Here is a 17,545-nt window from a genome sequence, read left to right on the forward strand (position 1 = left end):
CAGAAATCCCTACTTCGTGAAGTTGCTGTACCTTGACGTGGCGTACGTGTGAAGCGAGTGACGGCGCTTCCGAGCAGTCAGACATCGCAGATGACCGTGTGTATTCGCCAGGCCCTACGCGAGTTGCGCGTGAACTTTGCGATCCGCTTCCTAAGGCCGGCCCGGGAGCCTGCGCTGAGCGCTTGCTTTTCGGGTGTGGAGGATATCGGTAGTCGGGCCGTGCAGCTGGCGGGCGATCCCGTGCAAATTTGTGCTGTGGTTCGATCGTCTGCTCTGTGACTGGCATAGAGCCTGTCGAGCCTCTAGCTCCGTCGTCGGCACCTCCAGTGCTGCCGTCATCGAAGTAGCGTTCATTGAGGGCCGATGCGCTCAATCCTAGCTTACGTTGCCAGGCCGGATGAGGACGCTCGCCTCCTGCGTTCATAATCGGTGACAACTCAGATATGTCGGGAATAGATGAAGAGCGGCCGTCGGCCATTTCGCCCTGTTGATGATGCCCTTGATATCCAGCTTGCTGAGATAAGTATCGCTGATTCAGTCGCGACTTCGTGCTTAGTGGGAGCACATCATCATCTTCAAGCAGGCCAACAACATTATGATTATCATACATCACTAATCTTACTAGGTTATTAGTTTTTGAAAAAAGTAAAACAAATCGATGTATCATGAAAAATTCTAACATATTAAACGTCTATGAACAAGTTGAATAATTATCTAGTTTTATACCCACTGGACCTATGGCTGCGTATCACCATTACCATTTGCTACTTACTATAGGTAAGATGTGCATTATATAGATGAAAAAGAAAAGAATAATTCTGAGAAAACAAGCATAAAATCGATCGCCCTTCTAATATATCTGTAAACAGCCAACAATATACGGTAAGTCTTTAAATCTAAGCAACTAACCGGCATCGCTCTGAAGGTCATCGTGACTGACCACACTATCGTTATGAGTACTAAGTTGCTGATGGCTTCGACGGACCTCAAAGTAACGATCATTTAAGGCGCTGCGTTTCGATAGAGGTGGAGGTACTACCGAGCCTTCGTCGCCATCGAGAAGATCGTCCATCGAACGACTCCGAGAAGGAGTCATGTGATTCTTCTTGTAGGCACCGCCACCGGCCGCTGGACCTGCATAATAATTATTAAATATTCAGCTCGTCTTGCGCTATCCCGCTTCTAAAAATTATTTGTCAACGACGAAAATATTTCAAGAAATAAAGATGTACATTTCCTGGGCCAAACATGCGATCTCTTATGAATTGACTTGGGTCGCTAACATCCAGACTTTTTATTCATACACACACACTTTTGCCTGCTAAGTAGTTGATCATCATTAGGAAATATCACTTATCACTTATGATATCACTTATTATATTTCACCCACCAAGAGCATTTGTGCTCATATGGTGTAGCGCTTTCCTCCCCATAGCTACCGGAGGTGCGGGTTGTGGAGTCTTCGCTGTGGATGTTTTACCCCGCGCGACCTGTCGATTAGCTGGTGGGGGATTAGCCGGAAGCGGTGGCAGTTCCTTTATATCTGCTTCGTAAACATTGTAGCGTTCAGGATCATGTGGCCCTGACGTCGAAAGCGGCAAACTTTTTTCCATAGGTCGGGACCGGTCACACGACACAAGATAATAGCTTTTGCAGGTGTCGAACCCGGGAGCAATTTCCGTTTCCGAGATTAGGTCCATAAGATAATCGGCCCCGTTCAACGAGTAAACGATATTCCCATTTTCCTCGATGAGGTCCGTAGACCAGCCAAATGAATGGGATTCTTCAATACCTCGGGCGTGCAGCATATCAGTTGCAAAATCCTGTCCCGAACTCCACGAGTGCGCTTCAATAATGGTTGCGGGCGCTCCGCTATCTAAAGGATCCGTCATCTGATCATACGTGTGAGCTTCAAGCCCGATCTGAAATCGATTGGCATTATTGCGCCACTCGAGCAGGCTGGGTGGATAAGTTCGGGCTAGCTTGGCGTCCATTGCGCCGATGCGTAGAAGGAGACGCTGGCAGTGACAAGCGTAGTTATCTACGGCCGCTGTTGTTATAAATACGTAACGAAAAAGGCAACAACACAGTCAGAAATTTATTTCATAGTAAAAGAAGTTTATTATTTTTAGGTAATTATAGTTCGATATGAATAGAATGGAAAGCTATTATCAATAGAAAACAAGGCAATAGAGTTTCGCCCTTCTTTCGGGGAATTGTAAACTAAAAAAGCAACTACTCTTGATGTATTCTAATTTTGAACCTGACTTGTTTTTGTTCGAACAGAAAACAATGAGCCAAGCTATTCAGTAATGCAAACTGAAAGTGTCGTGTGGGCCAGGCCCATTAGCGTTCCTGTACAAGGGGATAACAAACTAGAATAACTGCTATCGAAAACACTCTAGTAACTTACTTCTTTGTAACCACTCTTTCGCTTACCATGGTCAGAGACGTATTTCAGGAGGTATTTGTAGAGCGTTCTCGACGGTGGGAAGCAAGAAAGACAGTTAGCCATTAACAGCCAACAGCGATTTCGGGACGCGGCGTCCGGATTATTACAGGTCTGGGTTGTGAGCTGGCAAAGAATTTCGTCTCGAAGTGAGGGTCGTGCCAATCCCCGTTGTACGATGTAGTCGCCCAAGAGTCGCTCCCGCTTTCCCGTCAGATTCGGGTCGTACATGAAGCGCAGAATCTGGCAAGATGTGTCGATTAAATGTAAGATTAGATAATCGCTTAATTATTATAATTAAATTAATAAGATTAGAATAAGGATAAGACAATTTCGCCTGAATAATGGCAACGATGTAACGATACCTAATCTAGGAAACTATAGCTACCTTCCGTTAGTCACTATGACATAGTAAAAATCTGCTTTTCACCCTGAACTAAGCCTTTGGCTAACCAAAGAAGAAGAAGAAGAAGAAACGTTTGCCTACAAGCTTGAATATGGCCACCGAGTCGTGGTTGTCTTGGTCGTGAGCTTTAGCAAGGAACGGCGTAGTAATAGGCTCTTTCTTGAGACCCCATTGGTGGCTCTTAAAATAGATGTTGGTGAATTTGCTGAATACGTGCGAGTCGATATCTGCCGGAAGTCCAATAACCCGGCGAGGCCTTCGTTGAGGACGCTCGTTTGCTTTAACAATATTTCTCTCGCCTTGGGGACACTGCCAGTCTACAACACAGCGTCGATACGTTATTACGATTACCTTAAATGCTGAATGTTATTACGCGTAACTTCAGCTGAATTAGTTAACCATGACTGTTTATAGCAATGCTGTTGGCTCTTTGTCAAAGCGTAGAAGAATAAACAGTACACGCTAAAACTGCTTCTGCAACGATTTTATATTGTCTGAATAAACAATCCGAAACAGCGAATCGGACCTAGCTTTGAAAAAAACCAAATTAAAAATTCAAAAAGCTATGCGTTTCTCGTTAAGTTAGACATGTATAGTTTCGTATAGTTCCTGAATTTACAATTGACTTGAAACGATTGACTGACCATCGATATTATTGAGTGCCAACTGTAGTTCTGGCGGAATTTCGAGATGTTGAAATGTGGCTCGTTCTCGTTTCTCCCTCTCGCGTTCTTCACGTTCCACTCTCTCCCGTTCAGCTTCGCGGGCTCGACGTTCGGCCTCGCGTTTTAACGCGACACTCTCTTGAAGTCGACGGAACGAGCGTAAGGCCAACTTCATGCGCCAGTTTGCCTGGACACGAACAACGCCACGACGCACCTGAATAAAAAACACGAGTACAAATTTGTGCATAATCAGTGTATAAACGACCTGTTTAAGATGAATCTGTTGCTAGATTGTAATTATAATATAATCATTTGGGCGCTAGGTCTCCTGCGATGTGTAATCGCATACAAATATAAAATTTATCGGAAACCCCCAAGTAAAGCTATTTAAGGTTAGTTTCCCCAGATTATACTAATTAGATGTTTGACTACAATGTTTAAAATTTACGCGCATACATTTCTCCCATTATCCGTCAGTGTTTAATTAGACATATCGATCACCTGCTTCATGCGACTAGAAATCTATGTCGATAAGATAGTAGCTGATGGCTCGATATAACGCACTTTGAGGTATTTCCGCCGTTGTGCATAGCCTCGGTACGCGGACTGGATCTTAACTGCAGACAGTTTTATGCGATCGTAACGTTGACGCGCGAGATAGCCCCGGATGTGCTTCTGGATCGTTATAACGGCCGAGCGAATACGGTTCGCACGCGTCCGATCGAGGTGTTGTTCCAGGGGCTCCCGCAGAAACACCTGGTACAAACAGTCAATGGAAAACAACGATCAAACAGAACAATACAATGACATAATGATTGACGTCAACAAAGACCGGTCCTAAGGACATCGACAACAAAGCGTGGTTATGCATACTTACCTAAGTAAGGTTACAAAGCAAATAAAAAGTACACATACAATAACTGCCCTCGGTTAGCATGTTGCGCATTTATCTGCCAGCCCCTGGATAAATAAAGTCGTGTAAGTTTTATTTTTTGCAATTGGCAAACAAATGATCGTTTGCCAAAAGGGATGGCAAAAAAATCCCTGAAACATTTAATAACTGATAAACAAAAAGCACCTGTCTATTGAAACTTCTATGATAGTCACGTTGCCCGCATGAATCTTCATTTTGGTTCCTCGACACATAAAGATGCTCATATATTTCCTAAAGAGAAAAAAGTTGGCCATGGTTTCAACGTTGTGGACTTACTGCGAGAGGGGCTTGAAACGCTCTTAAATCGGGTTGGATGGCCTCGCCCTTTTCGTCAAACCATCCAAACTCGTGAATGCTGACGGAGGGAAGGCCTCTAGGGGGTTTGGCGGGTGCGCGAAGTAGCGGTAGAGCTAAGCTTGATTCATGATCCAAATTAAGCAACTGAAATGACACACCCAGATTGGGCGACTGCTGTTGGTCCTGTAGAAACACATCACTATTGTCACTTATGGCACTGTTGTTAGCACTGGTGAAGGGAAGCTCTACAGAGGAACATGGCATAGGTGATGTCTCTAGCTGAATTGTGGAACTGGTGAAAGCACGTCCAACGTGCTTATGTCTGCTATTTATTTGCCCTTCATCAGTGAAACCCGCAACTGCCTTCTCTTTCGATTCATCGCTAGGAACGATATAGTTATCACCATTGATAACAGGCGACAATGATTTTGCTTCATTAGGAAGATCATGATCGCTTTCATCTACAGATGGATGATACCGAATCAGACGAACCGGCTCACTTTCGGAAAAGTTCACCTCGGAATAGTAAGCGCTAAAAGGCCGCCGACGATGTTTTCCAGCTTGCATAAACAATGCTGATCTCGATGAACTAATTATACCCTTATCTTGATCAGGAACTGCTAAGCTGTGTCTCTTCGAAAATGAACCAATAATAGGCCTATCGCGATAAGGTACCTCAGAGAATTCTGAGTTGTTACCATCGTTTTCGTTCTTATTTTTATTGCTTTCGTTATTTTCATGTAACCGATTTCTATTTCTCATTTTTACTACGGAATCGCTAACTTGAACCGGCAAAGCCTCGAAATCTTCTGTTTGATGCTGTTTGATGGCAGCCATTGCATCTATTTTCGGGGGCGAATCCACCACGTCTTTGATTGAAATTGTTGGAGAGTTCTGTAGTTTCTTAAGTATTTTTGCTCTCGAGAAGTTTTTATTAATTTTCTTCGGAGTGGCTACATGTTCCCGTGAACTCCTAATAGTCTTTGATGGACTTGTGTGCAGTCCGTCCATGTTTTCGTAATTTGCAACAATATCATAAACGCTATCCGAGACAATGATTGTACTATGATGTTTATTTTTTGCGGTAAACACAGGTGCGCCCGACCCGGCCAATAACTGGCTAACGGCCATGCTCATTGGGCGAATTTTACCGGCGGTGAATTCGGAAGGTCGTGGCAAACTTGGGCTCTTTTCATCTGGTCGATGCTGAATGTCTGCGATGCTGTGTCTCTTTGACGGAAGTGTACAGCTTGAACCAATGGGCATCGTGCTGGTCGATACAGATGCTAGTGGCAATCCAATAGCGGATTTGTTTGCGCGGTGATCTTTGGACTTGTCGGTATTTTTGTTAAAGATTCGACTGAATATGTTGCTTAGAGGTCGAGATCGACGTCGCTGTCTTCCAAGTGCTAAACTATTATTGTTCTGAGGCACATTTGGTAAAGGTCTTCGAAGTTGACCTCTTGGCATGGTGGCGGGCAACGATACATCCACATCAATACCCCGTTCATTGAAACCCATTGGCGAGAGCTCGAAATGGTTTTCCTTGTCGTTAGGCGAATCAAGCTTACCATCAAAAGTGGGACTAGAACTATCTTTGGTACTTATAGGGTCACACAGGCCTGGGAAAAGACTATCTGCACCAGAACTTCCACCATCAGTATCATTGAGCTTCTTTTTAAATAGCACCTTATTATCTTTCTTTTTGGCAAACCGTTTCAGACTTTTCCATTCCACTCGGTCAGCCTCGACATTTCCCTCTCCTCTGATCGACCTGCTTCCTGATTTCTCTACAGTTGCTTCAACAGGGTTCTCTTCATCATCATCATCTATTAGCTTGCTATGTTCCTGACCCGTATTATTTTCGATGATATTCGCAAATAGTTCACGACTATCACGCACCTCACTCATGTCTTCAACAAGCTTATTGAACATTTCCTTTTTTTTAGCTGTACTATATTCCGGACTGCTGAGAATTAGGTCGCTGCGACTATTCAACGAACTAGTAAGACTGTCTTCAAGCTTCGCGATAAACTCTCCTAATTCAGGAGCTCGTTTATCTGGTGTATCCAATAATGAGCTCACTCTTAAATGGTTCGCATCCGGCGCCAATTTTTCAAGGTCCGTGTCGCCCCCTTCAAAGTATATAACCGTGGTGCCATCATCTGATAGAAGCGATTTACTGGTCTTATTGGAAACCTGATTTTTGTTCTTTAGCGGAGACAATGCCGGGGAAAGCTCTTCGGGCTTTTCGGTACCGTCAATCCTGTTTTTATTATCTAGATGTGCTAGATCCCTATCTTTGTCGACAGTAACCACGGGAGTGCTTGTCATGATACCTTCTTCGGGTATGAAGAAACCAGCGCAAGGACTTGCGTTACTCATAGGGTTTGATGACAATACTGGCGCCATATTGCTTTGCACTGCTACAGCGTGGCCTTTGTATTGCTGGAGATCACTAGGCAGAGCATGTTCACCTCGGAGAAAATCCGTCTCGCTGATGTCGTCGTGATCGGCTTCAAAAAATCCGTTACCGTTGACGCTATTGGGCGAGTCTAACGACAAGCTGTCAGACCGAATTGTTCTTTCCAGGCTATTCAATTTGGCTTTTAACTTGTTTGGCGACATCACCTTTGCTGATCGTCGTGGCTGATCACTGAACGAAAATAACAGGTTTTCGGGAAGGTGGTCTTTCTTCTTGCGACGAAACAAAGGCATCCTGATGGACTGACGTGAGGGACACAGCTAGAGTATCGGATAACGCCCGAAGAGCCCAGACAGATATACGAAACTTTTGTAACCGCAACAGCATAAAGCCAGGACAATAGAGCGCTTTCCTACACAGCTTTCTTTCCTGTTGGGGACACTGTGCAAAATAAACTACTGTATAGGTAATTCATTCGACTTCAACTTATTGTAGGCATTTTTCAGCATCGATCGCGTCCATGAAAACAGCACCATCACTCTTAGCGATTATCTGCACGTTCGTTCAGTTCTTCTTCACTTAAACTTTAATCACAGGATATCAGTTAATTTTACTCAGTATGAACTTGGCCTCGTCGCCTAATAGGTCCCTAAGAAGGTCACGTGGTGCAATTAATCTCCGCGTAGCTAGTCAATGGAAAAAATGGAACAAAATCTAATCTATTTCATTCCAATTTCGCCCCTATAAGCTGCTGCACAACAGACTAATTCCAACAGCTACGCGGCACTTCTTCGTACAATTGGAGATTCTATTGGAGTTCTCATCGTATCCGCTACTACGGCTGCCTGTTTCGTGGCGCCGCCGCAGTGGAGAGCGCGATCTTATGTCCGGATCGAACTGTTTGATCTGTTAGGCCAACCAACGGCCGACGGTTAAACCAACGCTATTCCAAGAGAGCTGAACAGTCAGTCTACAAATAACTACTAGTCAACTAGCACGCAGCGCTCAAGCTCAGCTCACAGCTTTAACAGTTGAGCCCGATACCCCAACAGGGCTGAGTTCTTGTCCTCCGCTTGAAATCCTTACAAGTAAACTCGTGCGATCTCGAAGAGCCCAACAAACCGACCCTCCCCGCGAAAACTCGTTCATTCCGCGCATTCTACTAAGTTAACCGACTGCGGCTGCTGCTGTTGTCGTACAACGCGTTTCTGAATCTCTGAGTCCGTATGTTTGTCTGTGTATCACAAATCTAAAGCAAGTCGAAGCGACTAGTGCAGATCGAGAAACATCTTAGATCCAAGACCCAGGCAGACAGCTCCGACCCAGAGCCGGTGCTCAGCCCTTGTTCAGCATCGTAGTGTGGACGTATGGCACCGCATTCAGGACGAAATCTGCGCCTAATGGGCCCACTGCACAGGTTGTCTCTGATACGGATAGTGCTGGTGCCGCTGCCTCATATGCGCTGCATCTCTTCAAAGAGTCCGGGAAGATAATTCGCTTTTTGAGAAGTATGCATCTGGGTCGTAAGGCATGCTCAGTGCCTGCACGGAAATATAGGTAGTTACTTTACCATAAGCGCGGATTAAAGGGAGAGGTGTCTATTCGTCTGCAGCGAAAAAGTTAGGTTTTCAGAGAAGGTGTACGATGTAGTCCGAGGAAATATTGGGGCGACACAATAGAAGAATTTCGAATAAAGGAGGGCGGGAAACTTGAAGCATATGGAGTCGATGCAAAGCGTCGAAGTAACGGGACCTGGCCACCTGAGGCTGTTGATGCCTGCTATGACAGGCTACGTACCCATTTTGCATACGCTATAAAACTTACCCGAAATAACTTATGTAGTCTACAAAATGGTATGAGAAATAGCCATTGAGTTTAATTTATTGAAGTTGGGTTCAACGACTTATCTTAAATCTCTGGTCTTCAGCAAAACGTTTATGCAAGCGCGCTCGGCCTAAGGTTGATCTAGGACATTTACCTTCGATTGGCCAAGCTGGTAATTATCCTGTCTTGAGGAGAACTGTTCCAAAATACGTTGACATATATCACGCGGCGGAGCGGAACGTCCGAGAGTCTTCTGGGAAATTAGACACTGGTATCTTATGGAAGAGAAAAACAGAGGATGCAACGTACATCAAAATTATTTGTTTTTTTTTTTCTTCTATGCAAAGCCACTATTACAGCTGTGACGTTAAAAAATACATAGCCTAAAGTGTCCTTAGCTTATTCAACATAGACATAAACTAAAGCTGGAATTGTGAATTATTGATTAGCTATGGTGAAGAGGATACGAACAGTGACCTGGAAAAATAAGTATACTGATACCGAACGCTGATATTACAACATCAAGTAGGCATCACAGCAGTACTTCCTTGAGCACACCTATATATAACAAATTCCTATATTAGTATCCTGTGATGATGTAGACTAATTTTTTTCGAATATCTTTTAAAAGCCAATAAATAGTTAAGTTGATGTTGTTTAATTGATAAATTCGAAAATATGCCGATAAACCTATCCAATATTTACACTCTTCGTATGAGAACAATTTCAAAATTATCTAAATAGTATATAAATATACTTTTGATCCGATATATCGAACAGCCTTCTATTCGGTTTCAAATTTTACGTTGCCCGCCAACTTCATCCAGGCCGCAGTTGACTATGACGAGCTTCCATAGTATTTATAGTTTGTTAATATATAATAACACAGTCCACCAGAACTATATAATAGTAATTAATGGTAATACGGAGCTGGATAACTTGGTAAAAACTATAGCATTGAAGAAATTACTTAGAGAATTAAAGACACTTAGCTAGACGCAACTCTTCCAATGAGCGATGTTTTTCCACATGTAATTTGTTTACAGCTTAAATGATACTCGTCATAGGAGCGTTCGACACGGGTCGCTTTATAAGCATATGACGAATGATTATGGATATACACAATACGTTGTGACTTTACATTTCTCATTCATTGACAAAAAAAACTCTGCTCCTTGTTCTATAATTAGCCTTCGAAGCACTTCGGAAACGTACGTTATTATGATACCCGGCTTGAAATCAAGCTAGCGAGATAATAAGATTGCACGCTTCTTTCTATCTCTCAGTGAGAAGAAGATGATACAGATATTGTTAGCTTTTCGTTTGGAAGATTCACTGTGTCATGATGGGTCCTGCCTGCTTTATTATACATTGAAGCGTCGCAACAGTCACGTCCTGGCAGCTGCTCTACTTTAACGCGAAGAGCGCGTATGTACGGTGCAGGAAAATACATGTCTTAAATGTGGAACAAACGACAATCCTTATAGGCGTAGCTTCGTTGCGACAAATCCGAGCGTTAGTACAAGCAGCACGAGCATTAGACGCGATAAAAAAAATTCAAAAATCATACCACCTTCACCTTTATACGCACACGCATGATCGAGTGACTTCGTTTAGCATGCACTAATATCCATTGAGTTTGTTGTACATAAACGCTACCCTTAATCGATATTATCACATACTAGCCGTAGGAATCATTCGTAGAGTGCTACATGCACCTCTTCCGCTTTCATTCTGAACCAACAGAATTCAGCCTGTAGCTGGTAAACAGTACATTATCATGAATCTTTGATAATTTAGCTGGTCCAGCAGATCTAAGTGACAAAAAAAGATACCGCGTTACGACGCGGTCGCATAGGGTAACCACGCCAGACAAACATTTGTCTAGAATAAAAGACAATTGCGCATGAGAACTATTTTTGCAGTTAACCAGTACCTCTTTCACGGTAGCCATAATACCCACACCAATGAGAAGGATACTATGAGATGGCGCTCATGTTAGCGTTGATAAACTAATTCTGCATATGGTCATGCTAGCGCCATGATTTCGTCAGCCGACTTCCCACCTGAAGTTGTTGTCTACAATATGTCCCTACAAATTAAATCTAAAGGACGGAAAGAAACAGAAGGCGAAGTCAATGGGCGAGCTTCAAAACACATGGTTCTCGTAATGGTCAGGTGTAAGAGGAACTGTGCCACGATATTGAAAGCAATGGGAAGTCCGGTCCCAGAGACCGCGGTCTGCCCCAGAAAGTAACGTGGGTAAACTGTATCTCCTATAATCAAAAGCCATAATTTCAAGCCGCCCGCGCCATTTGACTTTTTACGGGCTACAGAGGCGCTGCGAAAACATATTCCCATCCTGTCGACTGCCGTAGACGAACTGTGAATTATAGATCATAGACTTCACTGTAATCACATGCTAAGTATAATCGTCTAGATTTTCGTCTGGGGCGTTCGTTGAAGACGGTATGTTGGTTTACGTAAAGTTTGAGTCCTCTAAATGGTCTAAATGCATATGACACCTGAGCCTACCTGAAGGAAGATATTGCTTAGGTGGGACTTTGCCCTGAGCAAAACAGCATGGTCTAGAGGATAATTTTTGTTTCTAAGCATATTTTTCACAATCACTGACTTACTTTCAGTGCGCGCCATAACATTATTAACGCGACGTCACTCATAAATACTCGTTTATGAACGTGGGTGCATGTATTTTTTATGTATTTCATTACGCCTGTGGTGAAACTTTGGCGTTGTTTTTCTCTGTAATAGCTAAATTTATTAAAGTTATAACATGGCCAACAATTCGGTCTCATAACGGCGAGTTATGCCTATGCGAGCCTGAGAGATAGTTTTTTACAATTGAAATTCAAAAACTGTCTGTTTTGCCGTCCACACAGGACGAGCTTCGCAAAGAAAAATCTTAGAAAATAAATATAAACAATGTTGGATTTAACTGAAGCATAAGAAAACATTGATTTCATGCATCCTCTTAAAATAAAAACGGAGTTATACTTTGACAATTTTATTCTAAACGATGAAGATGATATGTGCGATTTAGAATTCAGGGTCCAAAATATTGACAATCGAGGAACTATTGATCGTCTTCAAACTTAAAAATGATATTATTAAGTTAAATATGTGCCCATGACCTCCTGCCATTGTTCTGGTATGGCCAGATCGCCATCTCATCGCTGTAGAGCTTCGATGCCTTCTGGGCAAACAATTATAACAAATGATTTTTGCATTTCTTTATTTACGTTGAAAAAAACACTATTAAGAAGTCTGCTCTGCACAGAACAGAGCAAATGATACCCTAATGGTGCCTATATCCAGCCTATCTACTCTGAATGCATTTAAATTTCTAAAATCTCTACAGATTTACTGGGTAGCTAAAGGTGCATGCATTCGGACATTTTCACGGTGAAAAACGACGTCCTTTTTGCTCAGTAGGCCTGCCCGGTTTTTCTCACTGGCTTGTTGTAATTTATTACGACGACCCTAACTACTCCTTCCCAACCCAACAAGACGTATAGCGTTAGCTATTTTGGGAAGGGGAGCATCAACCGCTCTAAATAGGACGTAGTTGTGTCCTTCACCGATAGAAATACGATCGAGTAGATTATTTTCCGTGAAGTTGCATTTGTGAAATTAATAAACTTACATAGAAAAGCTTTACAAGAATATTAGCTATTGTCAAGACCACGTCTGAATAAAGCCATTCCCACAGCGATGGCGCATTTACTATTGTCAAATTTCAGTTTGCGTATGATAGCTATGCTAGTCAATACGGGCTGAGGCACATGACTTTGAGTCCATCTAGCGAGAAAAACAGTCGTTAATGCCCCTCAATAGGCAACTCAATAGGAAAGCCAAAATCATATTTTAAAAGATTTGACAAAAAACTAAAGTTAGCCATTCAGTTAAGTTTAAATTGCTTTACCTCTAGCAAAAGGTCGACAATTAACTAAAATAATGTTTCGAATGATCAGAAGCTCTGAGCCGTTTTTTTCGACAACGACTTTTTGGATGCACATCTATATTTTTTGTTTTTTCTGATTCCTAAGACAACCATTAGATTCTATCTTGAACGCAATCGATGTTTTCTTTTCCACCCAGTGAAATTCTAAATCGGCACCCCCTGAAGATGAGAAAGTTCATAGCGGTTTATACCCGTTTGCTCGACGCTCTCAACAGCAACCGTAGCCATTCTGTTGTTACGTATCATATCGTTGAACAAATAAACTACCGAACCATACATAACGGACACAGGTTCGCTGGAAAGTTTTTCTTCTTAAGGTCAGAGTAAAAGAAGGTTTGTGACCGTAAATTTGAAAAATGTTTCCTTTGTCTCAAAAGTAGGACAGAGGGGGGGGGGGGGGAAACGGTAAGGGGTCGTCTCGAATTTAGAACCACTTCGATGATGTGCCAATCCTATATTTAGATAATATGCTTGATTCCCTGCTTTACCTCGGATTATTTCCTGCTTTATCGGATACTAACGTTGCCATCAATACCGTTACTGGGAACCATATCGAAACACGTTGCTAGGTGCACAACACTCGACGGCGTGCTATCGTGTGATGTGATCGGTACGCCTGCCACCGAACGAATGAAAAATGTCAAGATAAATATGTGCCTTTAAGGACAGTTGCTTCGGAAGCGGGCAGCAATTATGCCAGAAGTAAAGCACAAAAGTGCTTGCAAACATAGGAAATCTCACAATTCTCACGCCTTTTCAAATTATAGTAAGGAGATCCGGCAGAAGGGACGGTGGTGGTACGAAGTCAAATGTCGTGTTGTGTTCCACTGAAGCCTCGAATATTCACAAAAAAATTCTGCTAGCTTCTTCCTAAGCTACTTACCCGTCAAGAACTGTAAAAGCTCAGAAAATGTCTGGGACTACTCGTCGGAAAATAATACACGTTTATATGAGCACTAGCTATTGGATGAACGAATAATATACTCGCTGATATTAGGCAACGTTTAAGTTGCTGGTTAACAATTAATTGCGCTTTTAACTTACTGATCTGAGTCATTTTTGAAAATGTATTGCGTTTCTATAATTTTTTTATGCAGCCAAAAATCACCGGAGCAGGAGTAGAGAGTATAAAAATCACAGTTTTCGAAAAGCTTATCCACCGTTACGGTTCGCTGTACGGCAAGTGTATGGATATTTACTTACGGGTCTTTACGGCGAACAAATGATCGAACCCAATTAAAGCACCCATCAAGTTGACAAATATGGCCAACCTGCTGCGCAAAAGAAGAGCATAGAGAAATAATAAAGCATAGGCGGATTCGCACGCAAGCGCCTATGGTATTAAGCTTTCGCTCAGCGGAGCCGACAACTAATTAACTCCTTGTCATGGATATTTGGGAAAGGCATATACGGAAACAGTTAGTCTATATTTAAGCTTAAGAACTTAGCGTGTAACTATGCTTGAAATTGTCGGCCTTAAAAAATAAAAGCACATTATATTCCAGTAATAAGAGCAATTTCTTCTCCACGCCGAGTACGCCGCCGTCTTACTGCCTTTGTTCAACTCTCGCTAATTTCACAGTAATTCTAATACTGTACACTTTCAGATAATAACAGTTCAAGAACCTAACAAAAACTACCCGTTGGCCGTAGGTAAATGAGTGTTTGGGAAATTTAGCTGGTCGGACAAGTTGATGGTCGGACAAGTTGATGGTCGGACAAGTTGATGGCTCACCGACAACGTGAGTAAGATGTTTTCATGAGACATAAGAGCTTTTCGTGCGTTTGTTATTGATAGGCCATTGAGTACCATGAAGGATATTAGATCTTTTTTATTCACTGAATATTTTTAGAGCTAATTGACTTTAAGCTTAGCGTTGGCATTTCGTACGAAACGGGCGCTTCTTTGTATTTTGACTCAATAAGATGTCAGCGGATCGGCTTACGTGTAACGCCAACTGTGCATCGATACTATAGAACAATGTTATCCTTTTGTTGTTGTTATTTAGAAGGTTATTTCTGGTAGATGATTATGTGTTTTCGTATGTGGTCTGGCCTAGTCTCTCCGAGTCGGTAATGAACGCTGAACGGCTTTCCCAAGCTGTCGTGTTAAAAACCAAGGCGGTTTTAGAGAATCTTTCTATTAGCATTTTCATTAAAGCTCAAGCCTAAGAAAAATGAAGCGCTCAAATTCAAACAACGACTGTTTGTACAAGGCCGCCTTGAAGAGCGATTGGAAAGCCGGCCGGCGTTCAGTGCCACAGTTCTTCTCGCGGTGACGTTAAAGATACGGTTAAAACGAATTTTGACATTTGTATATGAACGAAGTTGAACAGGTAGTAGAACACAAGCGATCTGACGGCGACATTGACAAATGATCGAAGCGTTTGCCCCGGCTAGAGCCGCGTACTAGCGATTTTATTCCTTTAATCTAAAGACGAAATTTCGCCTCTTGTATAATACAGACATTGAAACGCTGATTCGAGGCCGGCATTGACATACTGCAACCCACTTAACTTGTCTGGCCGTTTGTTTCTTTCTTGCCAATGAAAATAGGGACTTCACGAGTATCTATGACGTTAGCCGGCCCGCAGCTGAAGAAAGTGCACAGAATAGTTTTAATCGGCTTGAGCTCGCGCTACGCAATACTACTACCCTCGATTTCTCTATAGAAATTAATGATCGAATAACATAAACGTCTTCAATTAGCTAATTGTTGTACTGTTTGCTATACAATAATAAAAACAGACATAATCGCAGAGTTTGTTGCATCCTTAAGCGAACGAATTTGACTGTAAAATTTTCCTATATTATCTATGTGCTAAGGATGTTCGATTCGAATTCTCTAGTTCAGAAACATATTGAACACGTTTACGGAAATACGTGATCGGATCATATTTGCAGCGGAGCTGATATTTTGTATGAAACACTCCTGACACAACATTGAATAGAGAGAAAAGTAAACGTATTACCACATAACGAGTTCGTATACGGAATTGTGATAGTATATTCAACACGTACTGTATCAGAATGGTATTTGTAGGGTTTCGCCATGTAAACAATCGATAAGTACAACAAGCTGGTCTGTCTAAGTAGATCTGAACCGACCTGATCAGAGTCCGTGGACGATTTTTCTTATTTCGTATTTAAACTGTTGGCTGCGATGGCCGAACGAAGTGAACGACATGCGTGGATATCTGAGGCAGACAGAATCCCATATGTATAGAAATGACATCGTGTTTTAGGCCAGTTAATGTGGGAAACGGCATGCAGTACGTGGCAGCATATCGTTCCCAAGCGTGCGTTTCAACGCACGTTGACTAGTCTCTATTCCTGAATATGTTTTTCTTGAACCTGGTGCCGCGGCACTCTCTATTGGGTAAAAATAATTGAACGAGACGCTAAATTTTGGTAAGGTAACTTTGCATGTAGATAAATTTATCGAATATACTTGAAGTGCTATGTACATTTATATGAGCACATAGAGGGAAGGAAATATATTGACACAGCTACATCTTTTAAAGAACAACCAAAAGGTATTAAGAAAGAGGAAAATATTGAAAATAGAGCATTGCTGCTCCAGCAATAAAAAAAAACTTGAAGGAATAGCAACAGCTTGTGAAAAAGCAGAGTTGTTGTACCAGCCTTTAGTAAACATTCAAATTATGTTGACCCAAAGTCATAAATTTGGCTCTTGCCACCGAAAGTCTTACCATTCGGCGGTAGTTACCGCCCTTTAGCTTAGCAGCCAAAGTGTTTTACTTGAGAATAAGGATTTTATAGGATACTGGCGTATACAGCGTAAAGCAGTACTTTACTCCATACTAGATAGAGCCGAAAAGAAGCGTCGTCTCATCACTGCGACGATAGCGATAGTGACCAACTGGCCAGTTCACCGTCCGTTGCCAAAGTTCAATCGCGTGCACTGTAACAAAGCGGAAGCTGTTTCGACTAATCAATGGGCTCCGACTTTTGCTAAAATTATTTGTTTGCCGTTTACTGCGGCGCCTCGTAAGCGCTGAGACGGAATCGGGAAGCGTCTAGTTACAATCAGCGTAAGGCTTCACTACTCCAGCACCTCCTAAATATCACACATCGATCAAAATGAGAGCCGAGCTGCCGTAAACGACGGTACCCTCAGGCAACAAGCGGTTGGTAACAGTTGTACTTCTTGGTGGGCCAACGACGAACATAGAACTTCGACTTGAGCAAGGAGGGCCCTTCACTAGATGAGACATTTTTTAACTCGTAAAGTAGGGTATAATTGCCCGTTCGCCTGGTCAAATCCGATCTATTTATCAATAATATATTTATATATGAGTCATCATTCTTCATATCTTCATTATATAGTTATTCGAATTTCGACGACGATTTTTGTCGTCTCTTTTGTGAAAAAGGTGTTGCTTGCTTTTGTGTGTTAGATCCTATTGCTAGGAGCGGACACGTTTAGCTAGGAAATGAACGAAGTGGCGTGATCATCAGAAATATACGGTCACAGTTCAACCTTCGCCCGTCTAACAAGTAGTCGAACCCTTGAAAATATCGGTCTGGATTCATACAAAT

At 42.4% G+C, this 17,545-nt stretch overlaps 1 protein-coding gene and 1 long non-coding RNA gene across 4 annotated transcripts in view; one reads left to right on the plus strand and one right to left on the minus strand.

Moving 5' to 3' along the window:
- LOC111261210 (unconventional myosin 10A) overlaps positions 1-17,545 on the minus strand; it is a 50,227-nt gene that overhangs the window by 17,217 nt on the left and 15,465 nt on the right. For all 3 annotated transcript variants that reach the window (XM_022834524.2, XM_022834530.2, XM_086968729.1), the window contains 8 exons: positions 9,155-9,275; positions 4,085-4,276; positions 3,500-3,734; positions 2,937-3,172; positions 2,440-2,692; positions 1,391-2,050; positions 910-1,134; positions 32-573 (listed from right to left, as the gene is read on the minus strand). In XM_022834524.2, the coding sequence (XP_022690259.2) occupies positions 32-573; positions 910-1,134; positions 1,391-2,050; positions 2,440-2,692; positions 2,937-3,172; positions 3,500-3,734; positions 4,085-4,276; positions 9,155-9,275 (2,464 nt within the window). The remainder of the gene's footprint in view (positions 1-31; positions 574-909; positions 1,135-1,390; positions 2,051-2,439; positions 2,693-2,936; positions 3,173-3,499; positions 3,735-4,084; positions 4,277-9,154; positions 9,276-17,545) is intronic.
- The window catches only part of LOC147753972 (uncharacterized), a 31,823-nt gene continuing 16,905 nt past the window's right edge, over positions 2,628-17,545 (plus strand). Inside the window, exons 1-2 of the long non-coding RNA XR_015311513.1 lie at positions 2,628-2,715; positions 14,636-14,724. This is a non-coding gene — a long non-coding RNA (uncharacterized LOC147753972). The remainder of the gene's footprint in view (positions 2,716-14,635; positions 14,725-17,545) is intronic.

The sequence above is a fragment of the Varroa jacobsoni genome, unplaced genomic scaffold, assembly GCF_002532875.2.
Source record: "Varroa jacobsoni isolate VJ856 unplaced genomic scaffold, vjacob_1.0 scaffold_61, whole genome shotgun sequence".
In the NCBI taxonomy this organism is placed as follows: domain Eukaryota; kingdom Metazoa; phylum Arthropoda; class Arachnida; order Mesostigmata; family Varroidae; genus Varroa; species Varroa jacobsoni.